The sequence below is a fragment of the Pagrus pagrus genome, assembly GCF_965226575.1.
Source record: "Pagrus pagrus genome assembly, chromosome: 1".
Lineage (NCBI taxonomy): Eukaryota > Metazoa > Chordata > Actinopteri > Spariformes > Sparidae > Pagrus > Pagrus pagrus.
The window spans coordinates 15,491,881-15,514,734 of NC_140185.1; the positions used below are offsets into that span (position 1 = coordinate 15,491,881).

A 22,854-nucleotide genomic window follows, 5' to 3' on the forward strand; every position below is an offset into this window, starting at 1 on the left:
TATAAAATGTAATCCAACAAAGACCTGTCAACAGACTTTGATGTGAAATCAGCGCACTTCCCCTTTAACTTGTAGGATGTCGGCATAACTCAGTTTATTGAATGAGTGTTGTCAGTTACTGTAGCTGGAAGCCTGCCGACACTATTCTTGTTGACAGTCAGCTGATACTCCAACTCAGAATGATATGTACTGATACACTGTTCAGAGTTACAGAGTGGATTTTTCCATTAACAATTCCCTTCCTAATGTGCTGAAAATAGTCCTTGAAGTTGATGAGTGCCTTCCCTGTCAGTCCAGAAGGCCATACCCCCCCACACAATTTAAATTTGATGGAAAGCAGGTACGAGATGGATTGCAGAGACATTTTTCTCTGAAGCGCTACAGTAGCTACATCAGCAGCAGTGAGACAGCAGCGTTAAAATTAATTACAGACAGAAACTTATTCTGTCCTGCCACGCCATCTGCATACATCATTTTCAGTCTTTCGTAGGGGAAGGAGGCATTTTTGCTACCTTTTCTACAGTTTGGGTAAAGAGCTAAAACAAAAAAGGCAAGGATATAGAGAGCCAGGGAGGATTTCTGATCCAAGCTTTAACGTAGATCCAGCATATACAGTATATATCCTGTACGTGGCTTCACTGTTTGCAAAGGCACACACGATGTATACATGGCACGGAGCATGTGAGATGTAAAAGGGAGGCAAGGAAAGGAGTAATAAAAAAAGCAAGAGTGAGAGGATTTGTCTTGCGCCTGAACGGCGCAGACGCAGGGGTTGTGCTGTTCATTTAATGCAAGGTTAGGCAGGCTGAGCTGATGAATGGACTGTCGACAGGAGAACAAAAGCAGGCGCTCCATCACAGGACAGGAGGCGCAGCAGCTCTCTCTCTCCGATCCCAGAGCACTGGTCCAGGAGCGGTTTACCCTTCACACATCCTAACCTTAACTACTACTGAGAGGCTGCAGCCCATACTGACTGCAGATCAGTATCTTTAAGGTAACATCACCCTACTCCTGCAGGTCAATAATCCATCTGTAAATCTTGGGACAAGCAGCCTGGATGCAGGAGGTGAGTATCTACAATGTGAACAAGTGATACCTTCTGCACCTGCATTATTAAAGCCAGAAGCACCGGGATAAATCGAATCAGATAGCATGACTGAATGATAAATGTTATGCATGAGATACAAAGACACATACAGTATGTATATTCCTTCATATCAGTACGCCAACTCAGGATGGTCAGATGTGAGAAATAGCCTGGAGAAAGCAGGGAAAGGCAGCAGTGCACCCAAAGAAAATAAAAACAGGAAACAGGAAAATGACATGATCCCATCATCTGTTTCGCTGCAGTGGACCACTAACATGACTGGACTTGCATCCTAAAAATAGAACTGGATGTTTTCAATTACAGAGCAGAAAAGACAGGAAAAATGAGAGGATGTTTACAAATCCCATTAAATTCGCCGGCCTCACCCAGGGAGCACAGGCCAGATAATAACCACCTATTGATTATCCATTAAACCAATACACCAGACAGTGCAGTAACACTGCAGCACAACACAAAGCTGCTCCAACACAATGAGCTTTTTTACAGACAGATCACTTGTCACAGTGCAAAGCGTCAGAGCCTGCAGTAGTGAGGCTGTTCTGTAGTCGGCAGGTCGCTGCTGGTACCACAAAGAGAAATGTAGCTCGGACACTGTAGGAAGTTCAGGGGTAGTGGGTGGGGATGGGTGGGGGAGTTGCTGGTGGCTGCCAGCACCTCACCAAATAGACTCATAAACCATTCTCCATGCTTTGGTGCTTGTATCTGACCCTCGCTAAGGACACACACACTCCAAAGTCGTTGGTCAAGCTGACCTACAAACCACAACTCAAAGGTTCAGCTGGATTTCAGATGAGTCATGTCATGTCTTATGACTCATTAATTTTACCCTTCACTAAAAAAAGGGGATTGATTAACTGTGTTTACTTTAAGTGATTAAAACAAATGGTTCTGATTTTGTCAGAGGCACATAAATATGGTTGGGTGTTACCAGTTGTCACAGTTGAATTATCTTTGAAATCTTTTAAACATATGATAAAATGTTATTGTGTTATTGTATAAAAATACTGTTTTAACTGTGGCTGTCAATCGATTAAAATATTTAATTGTGATTAATCGTATAATTGTCCATAGTTAAGTCGTGATTAATCACAAGCTAGTCGCACATTTTTTATCTGCTCTAAATGTACCTCAAAGGGATACAAGTTTTTAAAACTCTTATCAACATAGGAGTGGACAAATATGCTTGCGTTATTGTTTATTGTTATTGCAACAACAACAAATACTATCCAGAATATTCTCCAGAATAACCTCAAAGGTAAAAAAGACCCTTTTCTCAATTAATTTCTGTTCGAGGTTTGTTTCTGCTTGCCATCCACAACATTATTGCTGCATACTACGGGGCGGGCTGAGGGTCATAACGTGTGCACGTTAATCTTGTGTCAAAAAATGAACACCGTTAAGAGGAATTTGCGTTAACGGGTTATCAACGTGTTAACTGACAGCTGTAGTGACTGAGATCTGCCCTTATGGCCTGAGGTGAACTCACATGCATATCACCATGCATGGAGGGAACGGCTGTCCTCAGATGAGCAGGTGGAAAGTACCTGATGACCCCACTGAAAGAATTAGCACCTTACAAGGAATATTCAATGTTTAAGACAAAGCTGTACTTACTCAGTATGTATACAATAAACAGTAAATGACATCAGGGCCCATGGAAGGGAGGGGGCCTGGGTGGAGTTTTTAAAAAACACATCCTAACATAGACATTTCACCGGTATGATGTAATTGTAAAAGCTAATAGTGGAAAAACTGTATTGATCATGGTAAACGAAGAAGGGTTCAGGGGCGTGGCGACCCCAGAACCAAAAGGTATGTAAACTGAGTGATCAGAAGTCAATCAGTTCCTCCCGGGAGAGCTCACTGCATGTATCTGTTATGTGTAATAAACAACCTTGACCTGAAGACCAGCTGTTTCATCCTTATTGTCAAGACTCCTACTGTGAGTGTGTTTTATAGGATAGCAAAGATAAGTGTTAATTTGAGACAAGTAGTTATCCACTACACAGCCCTAGTTTTAATGCTATGTCCAACACTTACTGCGATTTCTGTAGTGTTTCGACTCATGATTTTTTCTCATAAGTGTGCTCCCAAATGGTTGAAACATTTAAGCCTTGAGTTCACAAAAAATCTGTTGAATAAACAATCATGGCTACCTATTTATCGGACGACTTTACCAAAGTTCATCAGTATGTACACATGTAAGACAAGTATGTACAAGTGGAGAAGCATTATTCACTGAGAAATTAATGTAAATGTTGAAAAGCACCCTATTTCGCAATGTTAAAGAAAGTGAGAAAAAATGTGGGGAGCCGTCACTTTTTCTGGATCCGCAGCCAAAGTTAATGGGGTCTATTCTGATCCGAGACCCGTCCTCCATCCAAGTTCGACGGAAATCTGTTCAGTAGTTTTTGTGTAATACTACTGACAAACCAACCAACCAACAAAAAAAACGGACAAGGGCAAAAACATAACCTACTTGGCTGAGGTAATAACTATCTGCTGGCAAGGTAAAAGTGTTTTTACACAGTGTGAGAGGTGAGTTGTGACGGTGTGAGTGTGTTTTGGCATTGGAGAGAATGACATGGCAAGCAGACTGTGAACATTCACTATATTGTATGACATGTAATTCAGAGTCACATTAGCCTTTCTGCTCTGATTCGATTTGGAACTCTATTAAACATCCACCTGACAGACATCCTCTTAAAAACAGAAACATAATCCATCAACATGAGCTGACTGATGTCTCTGCTGTTTGTACTGCCTCATTCCTTTCACACAATATTTCTGATAAATGACAGAGGGTAACAGTGGATGTGCAAACTTTTGTTTCAGGTAATGTTTTTGAAGCCCTTAACGTTTCACACTTGGACTAAATTAGAAACGGAAAAAGGTCTCACCTAGGAAACTTTACTAGCATTAGTAGAAGTCTCAGTGTGCGAGTTAGTAGTGTCTTCACATGTGTACTTACCGTGCAGTCTGTGGTGTGTGTCATCTTCAAGCAGAAATCTGATGCAAACTCCAGCTCAGACAGACACACTCTGTTGCAGTCAATCGTCTGTTGAAAGTCAAAAACACACACATAATATGATGCGCAACTTAAAACAAATAGTGATAACAATATGAACTATGATCCAGCGAAACAAAAAGGAACAATAAGAACAAACATGTAGTTGTTAAAGAATCTGAGAAAGAGTCTGAGTAGCAATTTGCAGCCTTTTGTTTGGCCAGTTTGGTTTGTTTGCCATTCTTAGCCTGTTGAAGCGTGAGAGGCTGGTTTATACATACACAAAAAGCCAATTGACATCATCAGAACAAGCACTTTGACCCAATATACATGTATAAGCAATGGCACATAAACATGTGGATCACAGGTTGTGACCTTAATACCATTTTTACACCCAAATTAGCATCTTCAAACACTGGTAAGCCCACTACAAATAGGCAATTGACTCCTTTCACAGTGCCAGTGAACAAGTTTGCTGTTTAATTGTTTTCCTTTTGTGTTACATTCATCATAAGAAACACGCTGGAGAGACATGGAACAGTAGAAAGCAGCAGATCATATATATTTCTCCTCAAACTACATCCAGAAGATATTAAACTTGTTTATAAAGTCTTAATCAATAGCATTCTGAATTAGACACATCGCTTTTTTCCAAATCTTATAACGAATTTGCAAAGGAGTGAGACGTCTTGCTTCTTTCTCATCTCTGTTGTGAGTTGCACATGCAAGGATCTGGTACTGACAAGAAAACCACTGACAATGTAACAGGGTTACTCTTTGATATATTTTACTTTAGTCTCTCTTTTAAACTCGGCAACGACTGAAAGATGTTCAAGACGGATGGAAAGTCATTAGCAAAGCAACGTCTTCAATTTCAACACACGTCGGAGAATTGCAGCCTGAAAGTGGGTGAAAATGTGCGTGTCGATCCAAGTGTAGTGTTTTCATCACAGCCAAATGGACCTGGAGCCGATAAAGACCTGTGATTACTGCAGAGTCACTTGACATGGGAGTAAATGCCGGTTGTATACATTCACATTGAAAACAAAAGCCAGATGTTTAGCGGGTGTTAGTGGGTTTTTTGTCCAGTGTGAAAGGGGTATAAGACACAATTTAATGCAACACACTATCTAAACTGTCAATCTTATTTGAAACTATGACTGATGATGATACACACATTAAGTAAGGCACGTTTAAAGCAGCCCCAAATTGTGGCAAGTTAACATTCCTCACAAGTTGAGCATTCCCATCTGTTCTCACTGAGAAAAAAACCTCATTTGTTTTGCAGGAATTTATAATTCCTTGAAAGGGCTCTCAATTTTACGGAATAGCAGCCAGCCTTAATGGAATGTTATTGGATCGTATCAACGGGAGGCAATAGATGAGAGTCCGTGTAATTTGGGCAGAGGGGCTGTCTATTTGTCACTGGAGGGGAGAAACTATCGATTAGAGGATTCAAATTCCATTATATCAAGTTCGCCGCTCATTCATCACATCCACAGATGGGTGGAGGACATGCTACTTAACAAGCAGGCCAACCAGCAAAGAAACACACGATGGTATTGGAGACAAGAGGAAAGAGCATCCGTAGACAGAAAGATCCAGAAGAGGTATCTGTGCTTTTAGATGTACTGTGTTGGTGTGTGTGTGTTTGTTTTATCTCTAGCGTAATGCGTGTGTTCTCAGATCAGCCCAGTGAAAACCGCTCTATCCACAGGGGGCTGAGAGTAATGAAGTTTCCTTAAGAGGAACTTAAACAAGGATTAGACAGATCAATCACCCAGAGCTACAGCATCAGCGCGCGCACACACACACACACACACACACACACACACACACACACACACACACACACACACACACACACACACCTACCTTCAGGGCCCCATCTCTCTCTCCACAGCCAACTCCAGTTCTCATTCTCTGTCTATAACCTAACAGCTTGTGCCCCGTAAACTCATTTTCTCCTATTTGTAGCTTCCAAGATCCTTGTGCATTAGGATCAGACTGACATATTGGTTTGCCAATACGTCTAGCTGATATAAAATATCTGATATTAAATATCAAATATGGTTTGTCAGTGTCATCCACAGATGACATGAAAACACATTTGAACTACAAATTTTACTTGCTGGAAAACATCATATTTCCAGTGGTTATTCCATGTCACACTGTACATTGTCATCTGCCACTTTACATGTAAAACAAACAGTAATATGTCAAATTATAGATATTAAAAGTTTCTGGTCAAACATACTGACTCCTATCAGTTTTAAATCATTATTGAACTTCCAAAGCCACAGCGCTGTAGGATGAATGTTGCAGTATATAAGCAAGCTTACCTGTATGACTGTAGGTTCAGAGATGAGTGTGTCTTCTTTCACAACTTCCACCACAGCCTCGGGCACCACAGCCTTCTTCATACAAGCCATGTTGAAGCCATATACATCATCCCAGAATGCAATGCGGTCTTGGTGCTTCTGTGTGTCTCCGACTGCTGCCAGGCTAATGTTACAAAGGTCTGGATAGACTATGGAGAAAAGAGAGGGGCAGAGGGAGGACATGGACTGTTAATAATGTAGGTAAATATATACATATATATACTATATATATATATATATATATACTGAAATAAACTGTTTTCCTTATCATGCTAGCAGTGTGAAAGCTGTTAGGTTAAATGAAATGTTTCATTTCGCTATTAAATGATCTCATCAAGAAGGACCAGACCACACATTTATTTAAAACAGGTGCAGTGTTTATGTAGTTCTCTCTTATTTGTATTTTTTAAATTACAGGTCCACGTTACTATTCTGTTCTTCTCTCTGTACCTATTTGTGTATATATATATTGTTGTTTTTCTTTTCTTTCACATGTTCTCATGGCATTGTAAACATTTATTTTTGATGCCAGTAAAAGTCTTTGAATTAGTTGAATTAACTAGTTCAGCAGGGGGAAACCACCTGTGACATGCTACAGTCGCTCCTCTGGTGCAGCGCTGTGAGTGATGTCAGCCGGCCTGCAGCCAGAAAAAGGAGCCCGTCACCCGGCAGTGAATAAGTACCTCTGCAAAAAATCCACAAGCAGCGGGGAAGCTTCATTCAGATCTGGGAAGAGCTGGACTGCTGGCTGGAGCATTTTGTCAGTAAAGATTCAACTTTTTTAGGCCATTTCTGTTTTCTAGTCGTACATTGTAGTTGACTTATTTGTTTCTGCATCTGACTGCAGTCTGACTGCAATGGGGTCAAAATATTGATTTTTTTTATTTTTGTTGTTAGTGTTTGAGTTGTGTGTTGTATGACCTGTAGCCTAACCAAGATCTATTGACATTGCACTTAAATTTAATCTGAATGTCAATTAAACCTCCAAACAATGCACTACACATCTAAACAAAAGTAACGTATCACACTCCATATTTCCGCATCTGAAAATACAGTTAGAATGTTCTCAACTATTGTGAGGCTGCCTGGTCAGCGGTGAGTGAATCCCTCCAGAGATTGCTATTTCTCCAAACAAAAGATCATTAATCATAACTAAAGCAAAGGGTTGGCAAATTCCTGTGCCATAAACTTCTACTCTCAGTGCCGAGACGTGCTTAATATCAATGAATTTAATGGCTTAAAACCATCCAACAAATTTAATCAGAGAACGCCTTAACATCTTGTGGGTGTGGATGTTTGCATCAATTTCATTCGCTTCTTTAATGACTGTATCCATCACGTGTGCACAAAACATGGCCTGATGACAATTTTGTCCTACTTTTATAATTGACATTCTGTACACTAGATGTCTAAAATCTCCAAAGCATGTGGACACTGAAACTCAACAAACTGTTGCACAAAGTTGGAGGCAAGCTATTGTCTTAAATATAACTCTATGAAAACATCTTCACCACCCCAAAATGGGTCAAATCACGAAAATCGACTGGTTGCATTCACATATGGAAATATGAAAATTGTTATGTCTGATGAATAGAGCTGAGAACTGAGGCTGTGATCAGTGGCAATGATCACAGCAGGCAGGTGTGGATCTCCTTAATACTTTGAGCCTTAAATCGTGGACATTTTGAGCATTCAAAGTTTACTTAGTCAAACTTCTATGCTGTGCAATTGACATTACATTACAATTTACAAGACAAATGCAACAATCACCATCCTTTTATCCATTATCCCCTTCATTACTTCAGGTAGGCGTGCTAATGAAAGTTGCACAGCATTGATAATAATGTTACTTTGCCTGTACTTGGCACTCAGGCTCTCCCTCTTATTTACCACCAACACTAGCAACTATGCTACGCAGAAATGAATATGAATAGAAGAAACAACAAAAGGATGAGCTATAACACGCAGGCGTTATACGAGGCGAAGCACTTAGATATACCATGAACCGGATGACTGAGAATCTTCACCACCAACAAATAGGAGGTAATTTTGGCGTAACACAGATTCATCACTTGGGGTGAAATGGATTCTGAACTGTTGGAGAATCATGTGATTTAGAATAATTTTGAAGACTTTGAAGCTTGTGCCAGAGGCCTGTTAAACACATAATTTCAAAGCTGACAGTATCTCTATCAGCTTAGAGAAATGACCACTGCTGAAAATCACCCCGGTTGTATTTTGGTCAAACAAGCTTCTGATTTTATTTCTCAGCTGATTGAACCTGCAGCCTCAGAAAAACAATTTTTCTTCTTAGAAGATGGAAGATGTTGGTCAGTTACTAGGAAACTGTGCCTCTAGTTTCATTTTTCAAACCTTTGGAGACAGAGTACGGGCAGTGATTATGGTCACCCCTCATGTTACATAACACCGTTGATTGAATGAACATTATCTGTGTCTTAAAATGAGCATTAAACAGGAGCCCTAATGTCCTTTCATTGTGCTTTCACATCTGAATAGATTCCTTTTGTATAGTTAATATGCTTGGCGATTAAGGCAGAGCTGAGATGCTTGAAGCCACTGGTATCCCTACTGTGAAGTAACATTAGCCAACACAGAGGCCTAGGGCCTAAACTAGAGTTTAGAATACACTCACGAGGACATATCAAAGTTAATATTTTAACATACAACTTACTGCAACTCGACACTAGTAGTAGTGTCCGTATCTGTCTGTAAGACAGAAAGACATCTGTAAGATGTTAATAACAGGAATACAGCTGGACCACAATACTGTTAAGTGTGATCCCTGCTGTTAGTTACTGCAATAGCTCGTAGAGTCAGCAGGCAGCTAGCTAGGGCTTTAGCAGATAGCAACATATAGCAGTTAGCATAAGCATTACCAGCAATGACAGCCCTTTTTCAATGTGTTTTTATCAAGTTGTAATAAAATACAAAACAACTTACAGGTAAGAGGGAGCAATGTAAGGTAAAGACATCAGGCACAAGGAATAAAGGGGATATATGATAAATTGTAACGTTACTGCAGCGCTAGCTGAGCTAGCGTTAGGTATGTTTTTATATTGCTCCAGGATCCTCACCAGAATGTTTGTGTGTGCTGCTGTGTGTAAATTTACTTGATAGACACGCCCTGAAGATAACGATATAGGTACGTGTGAAACAGAAATGGTCAAAGTGGTTCTTTTGGTGATATTCACTTTAGTAATGCATCTAACTGGAAGCTAAATACACTGACAGAGCTGACAGGAGAAATGGTTAGCTGTGCTGGTTCAGGCATGCGTGAGCTGACCAATCAGAGCAGACTGAGCTTTTTGGCCAATGCGTTTTTTTGGGCATTAGAGTATGTAAACCTATTCAAGCAGCAAGCCAAAATAACAAATATGAAACATGAGAATAATATGTCTCCTCTACAGAAAGTACTTGGCAGTAGAAGAGAAACAGATTATGATACAGGAGAAGTTTCTATGGAAGTTTTCCTTTTTGTAAAAACACAACTTAACTAACTTCATTTATACAGCACTTTTGAAAACAGAAGTTATCAAGTGCTTTACATCAAGAAGAAAAGGGATGATAGGATGATAGAAGAGACAAACAATCATCCAGAGAATCGGAATCCATTGTAAAAACTTTTAAAATAATTTTAATAATTTAATAATTTAAAAAATATAAGCAATAATTAAAAAAATATAAGCAATAATTTAAAAAATATAAGCTTTCCGTTTGCCTGGCATGTATGATAGTCTCACATAACCTTCGACACATGAACCATAAAGTGTGTGAATAGATGGTGACAGCTCACTGATGGGCAGCTCATGGCCTCTCATTATTAGCTAAAGGCTGCTTGTGACCCTGTGAGTGTCACTATACCTAATGACTTTGCACACGCAAATTTACACACACATACACACGCAAACAGCAGATTTGTCACTTCATTTTACTCTGATTACTGAACCGAGTGAGTAATTACGAGGGCCAGGTGAGAGGACGGGGGAGGGCTGCTGATTGGGCAGAAACGGGACGGGCCTGTCTGAGAGACACACTGAGAAAGAAATGGAGACAGAGAGACGAATAGGCGAAGGAGGGGGTGCTGTGGTGTGGATGGAGAGGGAGAAAGACGAAGAGGAAGAAGGGGGGGGTAACATGGGCGTCCCCAGATTCATGGCTTTGACATCTGCGTCCTTCTCGACTCGCTGCTCACAGCCCGTTTGTCATGCCCCCCCTCACCCTCCACCTTCTTCTCTTGCTCTCTCCATCTCCCCCATTGGTCAGCTGTAAAAGTAGGAAAGACGGTGCGGGAGGGGGACAAAACAAATCCCTTTTCCCTGGACGCTGTGCTGTGCCAGGCATGCGGGGACACATTTAAGGATGAAGGGGAGGTTAATGTAGTGGGGAGAATGAGGGAGCTGCTGTAACTCTCTACTAATGTAGCTTAAACACACATACAGCAGCAGTGCTGCAGGGCCCGACTAATAACTCAGCACGGCACACACACTCAAAATCTGAAAATAAACTTAAGAATAGAAGTTGACAAATCTAAAGTGACACAATGACCGTTTTAGGATTAACATTCAATAAATTAAAAAGTTGTGATACGGATGCTTGTGTTGTTTATTGCATTAAGGTGCAGTCTGGCTGTGCTGAAAAGCAGGAGCATTTTTCTCAGAGATTTGCCTTGGGCATGTTTACCTCTGAACCAAAACAACAACATAAAGGAGACTCCACTCTTCGTATTGACACAGACAACTAACCTCTTTTCAGTGCCTGGCACCATGCATGCTGACTTGGGTGTGAAAAATAAACTGAATTTATCAAATTAGCATGATTATGAATTTTGCAGAGGATAGCTGCATCAACCAATGACATGAACCCAGGAATCCAACCAACCAATCAGCTTACAGTCCAGTCCAGAAGTCCAGAATCTTAAACTGGTCAGACCGTAGTTTATCAGAAGTGAGCCAACATGAGAAAATAAATAAAGTACACCGTCCTGACAAAATAGTTGTAAAATTTTGAGGATGTAATTTATAGTTAGAGATTTTGAGTCACTTGATTGTCCTGTAAGGCAAAGTACACATCAAGATGTGCAGTTATGAAAAATAAAGTAGGCTACACCCCTGTGGCATGCAGGTAATCAAAATAAAAGCATGCATATTAGGACAATTTAAGACTACACAGTCTATTTAAACAGAAACTAAATAGAAATATTGGAACTACGGTCATCAAACTTAAAAATGCTATTTTGCTGATTTTAGGTGATTCCATTTTACTTCCTGCAGTGTGGCTGACAGAAGATCCACTGAGAGTCCCTCATGTTGGGAGCGTCACGGTTAAAGGCTCATGACGAACCATACGTGTCCTCTGACCTGTCATATCCTGCCTCTCTCTGGTCACACCTTCGCCTGTCCAATCTCCCTTGCTAACAGATCTGTCTCTATAGGTGCAGCCATTCTCACTGTCCATCAGTGTATGTGTGTATGTGTCTGTGTGTGTGTGTGTGAGAGAGTGTGACCTCCCACACATGTCCCAAGGAGCCACTAAAGGCAGTGTGGTGGAACCGTCCCATAGTTGGGTCACATTTGGCACAAACCATTAAACCTGGTCAATGGCAGACATGGGGCTACCCAAGAGACTGACACACACACACACACACACGCACACACACACACAGGCAAATCCCTAAAGAATACGGTCGCATTGCCTATGTGTCAATCTATTGTCTACTATTGTAATTCTTTTCAAAATATCAATTATATACTTTATCTTTGGGTCACATTTCACATCATTTGATCATCATTTAAATTAAATAAATAGTGAACTGATGTAGGAAGTCAACTGTCTGAAGGAGTTAATTAATCAATAGACAAAGAATAAATACAATTTGAAAGTATAGGATTGTCTTTAACTGGAGAAAAAAAAAAAATTGAATTTATTCAGAGGCACTATGGATATTTACTGTGGAAATTGACAAGATTGGCTTCTCTGTGAAGTTTCCCCTCTTTGTCCATCCTTCAGGACAGCCACACCGGAGACATGTTGTCTTTCAAACAGCTGTGTGTCAGGCTGAGGTGTCTGCTTTCTACTGACTCCACCTCAGTTTGTTTCCCCACCTCTGAGTATTGCTCTGATTACAAGGTTGAACCCTCCTCAAATTCAAGTTTTACAAAAAAAATACATAACGCTGTAAAAAAGACTTTTTTGAGTAAAATCTTCGATTCTCGCTCTTAAATGTCGGACTTTTCATACGTACATTTGATTGTATCAACTTGGAGAAGATATACTGAGTACCGCAGTGTTTGCTGCTTGACATGTGTACAATTTGACACACCCAGTCAGTCCCATGTGTTATTTGTAATAACCACAGGGGGCTGAAGTGAACACGTTCTCCCTGCTGACAGATCAAATCTAGAGTAACCAGACTTTAGTATCACACTGCACACGTTATTGAGTAGTAAAATGCAAAAATGATTCTTTCAAGTTGTTAACATATTCATATACACTGTATGCAGAGGATTGCATCAGTGGTAAACATGTTTAATAATTAATCTTCCCTCACTTGGCAATTAAACCGCTGCAATGAGGCAGCAGACCTGACATTGAATCTCTATCAGCTGATAATTAAACAGCAGCAGGTAGTTGAGATACTGAGGTGAACCTTAGTTAAGTCTTTTCAGACAGTACAGCATATCTTCCATTTAACTTAAGCTATACATTTTATTATCTTTATTAGTTTCATCACATGATATTTTGTTACTTACTGCACTGATCCTTTGATTCAGTTGCAGAGAGTCGGTTTCAGTGTGCTGCTACACAAAAAATGTTCCACCCACAATTGGTGGAAGACGGGTATGGCTGACTGTGTCACTACAGTGTTAACAAAGCATAGCAACGCCCCCTGACACTCCCCCACTTCCCCATGCCACTTTGGTTGATAGTATGGGACACAGGGACAGCCTAGAAACAAATGTTTCATCAGTCTTAAATTACACATTAATTCACAAACTACGTGATGGAGAAATTAAATTACAAATCTGAAGGAAGATCAGTTTTTACGTGGCATGTCATATAACTGAGAGCTGATCATTTTAAATCCTTTGTGAAATCCTTAATTTCATGGTGAGGAGAAGATGTGACCTACCGGAGCCATCATCAGCCAGGTAGAGGTCTCTGGCGTACAGAACAGAATCCAACATGGACTCAAACAGCAAGAAGTAACCCTGGAAAGAGAGGAAATACACATTATGATCCTGGCATCCTCTGGAACAAGTTTACTGATCAAAGGACAACAGCAGCAGCGAGTCTTTGACAGTTTAAGGCAGGTAAAAAACTGCATGCAAGGAGATTTCAGAACCGCTGAGCAAATCAATTATTTTTTTAATTCAACATCACGTGGGAATCTGAATTAACCGTGACTGTGAAACGAGTGATGTGCCCACGTGGCCTGTCAGCCAGCATCCAGAGGTTTGACCCTGGGTTGACCTCGTGTTCTGCTCCAGTAGACGGCACATTAACCGTGGTATTATTCCATTAATGCTGAAATTGAGTTTTGTCCACATCTTGTTGGCTTCGGCCTGAGTGGCAGATACTGCTGACAAATGGCTTTTTCTACCAGCTACCCCTCCAACCAGCAGATCAACCAATCGTACGAGCCCGAGCTGCAACGCTGGCCCCCTCAATATGGCATTTGTGCATAAGACATTTGGGCGGGTCCCAACATATGGGAGGGAATATCTCCATCTGGGACAAGGAGGCGGAGCAAAAACAGTAGATGCGCTTTTTACTGTAACTGATGACCCATATCAGTCCTTTCAGAGTCTTGACAACAGTGACTGGCTCCTACAGGAGCAAAAACACCCACTGGTGCTTTCAGATCAGTGTTTTAAGATCAAAGCAAGAGCACAAGGAAAAGAATATCAAAAGCAGTTTTCTGCTTTGCAGTTTTCAACCTGTATATTTGGTTTCCATCAATTTCCATCACATCCATGAATTTGTCCAAATGATCACTGTAGAGTTTTGAAGCCTTAATTTTGATTTCTGGTGCAATTCTGACTAGCTATATGATACCTAAACAACTGTTTTGGAAGCTTCAGGGTGAATATTTTTAACCATACAGACATTATTCCCACAATAATCACATTAATACCTAATCTTCAGTTTACCTATGAGCCAACAATGATCATTATTCTGTTCAACATAGTGAAAAGGGAGCGAAATGGAAGTTTTCATGGGGGGGAAGACGATGTGCTCAGGGGAAAACAAATCATTACAAGCTGGATGTTCTTTCTATGCCTGGACCATTGGTTCTATGGGAACATACTTCCAAAAAATAGGTCCAATGGGGCAACAAACACGAGCAGGCAGATCATCACTGAGGACAGAAACAAGCTGACAGTTTAGCTTTATATTCAAAACCACTTTATTTGGAGTTAAAACCAAAGTAAGTGCAAGGATAATGTTGCTAATAATGCCCCATTGAACAGGAAGAACAAACAGATACACCACGTACGGCATGTTAAAATTGATCGAGGAAGTGGGTCTGTAAACTTTATACTGACAACAGACATTTTGGTATATTTGTGAAATGGATTGCTGCCACTAAATTTTCGACCTGATTAGTCTGTGTAAGATATAAGCAGCTCTAAAGTGACACAATTGATGACATTTGTAGTGTGAACTCATCGGTAGATGTTAAAAGAAGAACAAGAAAGAAAGAAAGAGCTTAGTCTGAGACAGAAACATCTCTACTTTCTCTCCTGTGGGGGAAAAAGGACAAGGAGAGGTGAGAGCCAGGACAGAAGATAAAGAGGGATTGGGGTGGAGGTATGATGGAGAGAAAGAGGAGAGGAGGATAGAGGACGAGCGAAAGAGTGATACAGAGAGAATGCAGTGGCCAGAGGAATAGTAATTCACCGAGATAAGAGCCTTATTATTCAAATAAAGACAACCTTTTATTGGAGAGAGGAGAGGAGAGCAAGCGGCAGACAAACAGGAGAAGCAGCCCTGATTTATAACTCTTACTCCAAAATCGTCACCATCTCTGTCATGGGCCTGAGCTGATAATGATGACAGCGATGAAGCTGATATAACCGACTCATCCTCCGCGAGGCGATAAAGGGAAACATTCTCTCCGTTTATCGACAGTGGACTGGTCTCGAACCAAAGTCAGGCCGGCGGATCGTCCGCTGTTGCCTGTTGTGGTCCAGCCGATGTCCTTAACGGCAGAGCAGGTCATTTTTAAAATCCTCACACAGAGTACACCGGCCTCGTAATTTAGATCCCAATTTCACGGGACACTGCTTCACTTGAAGGAAAGAGGATATGAGAGCGCGGGATGCCTGAAAGCAGAGTCACACCTTACTTTTATCATCAACAATGCCGGAGTACTGCCCCCCCTGCTACCTTCCACGTCCTCCCAGCAGTATGTACCACACCCCCCTTATTTATACATCTGCAATTTTAATAACCAAAAACACAGAAACAATAAAACTTTAACCTGTAACAATTCATCAGCGAACATGATGTCACTCCTGAATGACGCCTGTAATCCTGTGCAATGTGTCATCCCGAAACGTTTAATCGGAACTGGATGACGTTGCGGTTTTGGGGTGTAACACTGTTCAATTTTTAGACGATCAGTGCACCCGACTGCTACAGTAGGTGTCTACATGTTGTTTCAGTCACACTGTCTGGATGGTATTACAAGTAAAGCGCCGTTTTAATGACATTAAGGCATCCTTCAGGCCAGTCAGTGTTGATAGTTTAATCATGATTAACACTGGTAAACTGTAACATCCCTCACCATCTAATTCAAGCCACCAGTGTTTCAGAAATCATATCAAAACAGGCTGTTTGCAGGCCTGCAATGCAAGAGGGATGAACCATTTACGAGGGCGAAAGCACAACCTGAGAGTAAACAACTGGGCCTGTTACACTTCAAGCTATATCCATCCCGTTTACAGCCTCTTTGTGGTCTCTGTCCTGATTTAATTTGGCTTCAAGTCACTGAAAAGAATGCTCAGACATTTTGGAAATTCTGCTTAATTGCTACTGAAAGTCAGATGGGAGGTTGTTTAGGTTGTGTCCAAAACGGACATTGTCACATGTTTATCCTAGCTTAGCACAAATAGTGGAAGAATGGGTAACTAGCTAGCCTAAGGCGAAGAGAAAACCACACTATCACAATTTTTGACATATTTTCACATATTTCAACTACACACGTACAACACATACGACACCTTTGGATTTGTTGGCAAGAAAGTCCCATGGGCCTCTTTATTGAACGTACAGAGAAGAAATTGATATCTATCTTCAGATCTCTATATAAAATATGAAAAATTAGATTTTCAAAATCATGAAGTATTCCTTTAAGGGTTAAGGCCTACGCAATTTTAATGCTCTCTATCACAAAAGTATCTTGCCGACATGTTGGTTGATCAATACCAGTAAATCAAACGAGTGTGATCCACCTGGTTTAAAAGGTGTAAGTGGTTGAATATTTACAGGGGAAAGCTGCATCAAGAAAAAAAGAAGACTACAGCTCCTTAACTTTCTCTTTTATCACACTACACTTTGTCTTTGCTCATTCGTGTTCAGAAAAACAAGATTAAATCTCAACAGCAGACAGTTTTGCGAACTTTTTAATACCTTTCCCACCAATCGATCCGTCTGTCTACGGGCTCAGTGACACAGACGGGCCGAGGTGTTAGTGTGAGGAAACAGCTCCGTTTACTGTCAGGCAGCCCGGCTGGTGCAGGCGACGCTCTGCAGTATAGTCACTGTGCATTTCCATAAAAGAGACTAATGAAAACCTAATGAGAATGGGCTGGAGCAGCTTATACACATTAACAAAATTAGCATATAAAACACATTCCCCTGAGTGGGCTATTTCACACACTCACATACACATCTACGTATGCATCGATACACACACACAAAAGAAAAATGGCAAATACACTTTTACAGCTGTGTTACTTGTGTCAAGAATTTTCGCCTTTTCATTGAGTTGTCACTGCCCTTAACTTTACACAAAGGCTATTCAACTTGAGTATTTCTTATAAACTCTGCAGAGATTACTTTATAATTACTCCTGTAATGTTGTCCTGTCTTTAGTTGCTGGAGGCGGAGTGGGAAGAAAAGGCTTGGTGTACTATACTTCACAGATTTGTGTGTCCATCATCCCTTGGGAGACTGAGTGGCTGTCAATTACACTGTAGGTACCAAGAGGCGTTTTGGTACAAAATCTGCATCAGCAGTTTACACTTTCCTCCGCCCTCCAGTACCTCCTCTCTGCTTCCGTATTCATCATACGTCTTCCTCAATTACTGCAGATCATCATCACTCCCAGTCCCAGAAGGGCCAAGGCAAAATAAAGGAGATGTTGTGCATGCATGAATGTGTGTGAGAGTACTTCCATGCTTCGCTGAATGCTGAAGGCAGCACCCCTACATCTACAAGCCTCTTCTATACTAGTCCCTGATCAGATGACACCAAATTAGCATAAACATATCACACACATCCGTGTAATAGATTTCAGTGTGTTAACGCTTGGTGATTGTACATCGTGCAGGACCCAGTATCAGCGTAATTTCCATTTAAAAGGCATGCAAATGAGAGATAAAGGTGAAAGACAGTCTACCAGCAAAGTAATTTGCAGTATAGCTACAAGGTTATTAGAAGCAGTGGCTCTTCTGAAATCATGTGTTATTAAAAGATGTAATGATAATCTACATGGCAAGTAAGTGTGCAGGCTTTACGGGGATCAACAGCAGAAATGAAATAGTGTGTATAAAATCATGAATAACAATTAAAATATAATTATGTTTTCATTAGTTTATAATCACCTGGAACTAATAATTGCTGTGTTTTTCCTCTTCTAAAGACGTATCCGCTGTGTTGCACCACCATGTTCCTACAGTAGCCCTGAATGGACAAACCAAATGCTGGCTCTCGAGAGGGCGCAATCCACCACCTCATCGCAAGATGCCAGTAAATTCCTACTCATTGGACTTTAAAGCAAAATGTGGTTTAAACGATGCGCATGTATCCACAATCTCTCTCTTTTGTCCAGTGTTATACTACCAAATTTTTATTTACAGAATTGTATCTCGTCAGGGTGGAATAGTCTTATGAGTGTATGCTAAGTGAAATTTTACCACAAACCTGATCTCTGGATTGTTTTTTCTTCTTTATTTGTACAGAACATACAAACCACAGCATACAGACATTAGTTGTAAAGTAGCTAGCAATGAATGCACTGATCTTGTGTGTGGAGAATGTCTTTGTGGGTGTTTCTGTGCCTGCACAACCCACCAGGAACCTTGTTGTGATCTATTGAGCTCATGCTCTTTGTCTCAGTCTGCCCCATCAGGGTTTTGTGTCTACTCATGTCTACCCCTGCCATTGCATTGACTTAACAGTATGAGCAATCATGCTTCATCAAAATTAGCTTCACATTCCATCTGAACCGCATGTAGAACATTATTGAACGCTAAAACTTTCCAAATAAAGACAAGACTACTTGTAAAAGTTACTTAACTACACTGAACTTAACCTGCTGCAGTGATGCATTGGTTTATACAATGACACTGCGGTATCACAAGTGTGGCTACATGTGCAAGTACAAACAGACTAGAAACGTTCAACCAGAGAAGGCAGTGAACTGCTATCTGAGTTACTACTTAAGCTTAGCAGCTCTTCAAAGATCTTTGATTATCTCTTCAATAAACTCTTGACCGACATCTGAAAAAAATTAATGAGAGCGCAACATAAATAAATGTTTTCGCAGGCTGTTGATAGCTGTAATCAGGAGTCAAACTCCATCACGTCTGCAGTAGATGTCATAACCAGATAATCTGATATTTAATACAAGCACGCATCACGTCCCAAGGCACAAATCTACTGTTTGGATTTTGGGAAAGGCACCTTTACATGGAAGCTCATTTGCTCTTAAGGGCAAAATCTAAGTCAGCAACATAAAAGTAAAACAACGTTTGCCTTTGTGTGACTTTGCCTTTGAGAAATAAAAAGTTATAGCTGTGATTTCACACATACACTATAAAAATCCTAATAATCTTGTACTGGACGGTGTACTTGTCCATCCATTTACAGGCCGTTATTAAATACATCATTTTGAAGGAACAAGGAGGCCATTTCTCTCCACAAAACAATGTCAACTGAGTGATGCAGGATTATGGTTTTGGGTTTATGAGGATGTCTGTTTGAGGGATACATCAGGTAGTCAGGTTCGTGTTGTGCATGGAGCAGTGTTAATCAAACTAGACTGCAGTTACTCCTTTCGTACGGATGTTTTGACCATATGTCAGAAATGCAACATTGCATTTTAGATCCACACAGAGTATATTATTTCATTGAATTGCATTGTGGGTCTTTATATACCACCCTGCTCATAGTAAACAGCTGCCTATACAGTCATGTGCCTATGCTTTCAATGGACACAAAGAGGGAAAAATAGTTCAATAAAAGAGGGTCAGTGTACTGACACGGACAGGCATTATTAAATGAAAAATCACTAAATACTGTAAATGATGAGCCTGTGCCATACAAAATGCAAAACAAGGACTTTTTGCTTTAAAGATTTCTTGAATATTAATTTACTAAAGATGTATGATCAGCAGCTCATTGGCATTCTCTTCCATCCACGTTTCACCTAATCAGAAGACGTTCTGAGCTGCGTTCATGAGATGGATATAACTGACTGTAAACAACAGTGGCTGCTATTTTCTTGCAGCAGGAAACGATAACTTTTAGGTGTGTGTGGACATGAAATCAGAGCGAGAATTTGTTTAAATTCTGCTGCATTAAAAACAAACAAACTAGGTATTATTGTTGAAAGTCAAAATGATCTACACCAGAGCCAGAAAGCTTCCAAATACACTTCAAATGGGATGGGTTTGTGGGATTAGACTTTTTGTTACACAGGCAGCTGGCTGAAAACTACTTCCTGAAGGTCTTGTGGAAGTAAATACAGCCAATAAATCCTCATTAGAAAATGGACACACCTGTGGCACAGTCAGTGTGTGTGTCTGTTTGTGACGTGTACTTTGCTGCATCTTTGTCTTTGTCTATCTGTGGGTGTGTGTTTGTGTTTTTGTGTGTGTGTGTGTGAATGTGCGAGTGTGTGTGTGTGTGTGTGTGTGTGTGTGTGTGTGTGTGTGTGTGTGTGTGTGTGTATGTGTGTGTGTGTGTGTGTGTGTGACTGACAGTCAGTCAGACTGAAGGACAGGATGACTGATGACTACCGGCCACTTCCTGGGCATGTGAGGCTCCCAGCACTGATAATGAGGCTAAAGAGGAAGAGCTGCCATTAATTTGACTTCACACCTCTACCGCACACAAGGATTCAGACTTTGTGTGCTTGTGTGTGCCAGAGATACTTGTTTTGTAGTCAAACTATGTTCACCTCAAGGTAAACTACCAGAGTTGTGGGCGCAAAGAACTCCTCCACGGCAGAGAAGTTACACGGGGCTCTTTGACACTTTTCTTGTTCAGGGTTCTTTTCACATTTTAATGAAACACACTGAACACTCACTGGTGCTGAAGACTGATTTGACATTCTGGGAGAGTTTCTCCAAGGTGAGTTAGCACATACCTGAATAAGCTCACTATTCAGGGACACTGGCCTTTGCCTCTGTACACAAACTGTAATCAACAAGACGATATATGATACAGGTTCAGCATCCACAGTAAAAGACTACATATTTCTTCAAGGAAAAGTCGACACTTAGTTTCTACTATCATAGTTTTTTTGAATCATCTGTTTGTGTTATTTTGTAATAAAGATCCAGGTGTGTTTCTTCAGCTGTTTGGCAGGGGGACTGGAGCAGGATTTTTTACTTTCTATGTACACGAATGCAGGAGTGCCTGCTAGCTTCCACGTGACATAAATTTTAAAAAGAAAAGACAGAGCTTTTGTATGTGGTACCATAAAGTAACTCATTTACTGAGATATCAACTTGATTTCAAGAGTGGCCTAGATTTTTGCTTTCAGATAAACTGAGACCTTTGGTGTAGAGCGAGTTCTCTGTCTGGGTTTTCTCTTTTCTGATTTCTCCGTCAATGATTGGTGAACTTGTAAAAAACAAAGAACTGGTAGTCTGAGGGACTGGCATCAGACTGGGTACTTTTAGGTACAACAGAAATCGGATGCCTCATGTAGCGTCACATCATTTGACACCATACAGTGGATGTACTCTATAGACAGAAGTAGTCAAGGCACTATAGCAGGAGTGGGTCGATCCTGGGAGTGAATGTGATAAAATGCTGTTTTTCTGAGTTGAATGGGAAAGTTTTAAAATAAGACAATGATGTACGCAGAGGAGTTAACATGCATGAACCTGCTATGATGCCCATCAGGACTGAGCCAGTGTGAAACCTTCAATCATTTCCAAATTTCATTGTCACTGCTGAGCATATCTAAGACACAGTGACATGCTGAATCTCACATTATGTGACAAAAGTTTGTTAACGCCAACTCTCCTCTAACAGTCTTCTCTCATGTCCACATTTGTGCGTCCGTGTCATTAAACACTATCAAGCTAGCAGGCCCTTCACCTGTGATTGATCTTGGAGTGACACTCTTTATTTAGCCTTTGGGGAACTGAGGTCTCCTCCTCCCCATCAGCCCCCCAGTCTCTTATCTGCTCTGGACTGTTTGTTTTTCTGTGTGCTGAGAAAGAGGACCGATCAATGTCGTGAGTTATGAAATGACAGCAGTGCTGCTAAAGGCAGTCTCTCAAACACTGCCAGAGCAGACAGACTCTCATTTGCCCCCTTCTCCACCACCATCACCAACACCATAGATACACCACATTCATCACCCATCTCTGTCTATTAGCCCTGTAACCACTGTCCATCTGCTCGGTCCAACGAGTCTGACAGCTGGACTTCAGTGATATAATCCTTTGTTTCTCTTCCAGAGAACAGCCTTAACCGTCAAGTAACTTATTACTTCACAATAAAACTTGGGTTTCTCTGAAAAAGCTGCAATTTGCCGGTACATGGATAAAGTAATCCCTTATAATTTCTTTGTTGATTTGATCCCATTTCTTTTAGTTATGAGGATGTTTGGCATACAAATAAATAACTGATGGTCAATTAAAAACCACCATAAAAATGTGAGTAATACAGATGCCAATACTTAACAAGATACTAATATAAAACTTCTACTGCTGTGTGAGAATCTGTAAAAATGGCTGCTAAATCTAGATGAATTATTTTCTGTATAAGAGTTAGATGACACCATCAATTAGTTCAGTTCATTTGTTGGATAGTTCGGCTTTTATTAACTCAGTGTCACTGAGATCAAGATCTTGTTTGCAAGAGAGCTT

At 40.6% G+C, this 22,854-nt stretch overlaps 1 protein-coding gene across 1 annotated transcript in view; it reads right to left on the reverse strand.

Moving 5' to 3' along the window:
- The window catches only part of prmt3 (protein arginine methyltransferase 3), a 54,228-nt gene that overhangs the window by 15,319 nt on the left and 16,055 nt on the right, over positions 1 to 22,854 (reverse strand). The window contains exons 11-13 of the mRNA XM_084348159.1: positions 13,647 to 13,725; positions 6,458 to 6,645; positions 4,080 to 4,166 (exon numbers count right to left, since the gene is read on the reverse strand). Coding sequence (XP_084204285.1) covers positions 4,080 to 4,166; positions 6,458 to 6,645; positions 13,647 to 13,725 — 354 coding nt within the window. The remainder of the gene's footprint in view (positions 1 to 4,079; positions 4,167 to 6,457; positions 6,646 to 13,646; positions 13,726 to 22,854) is intronic.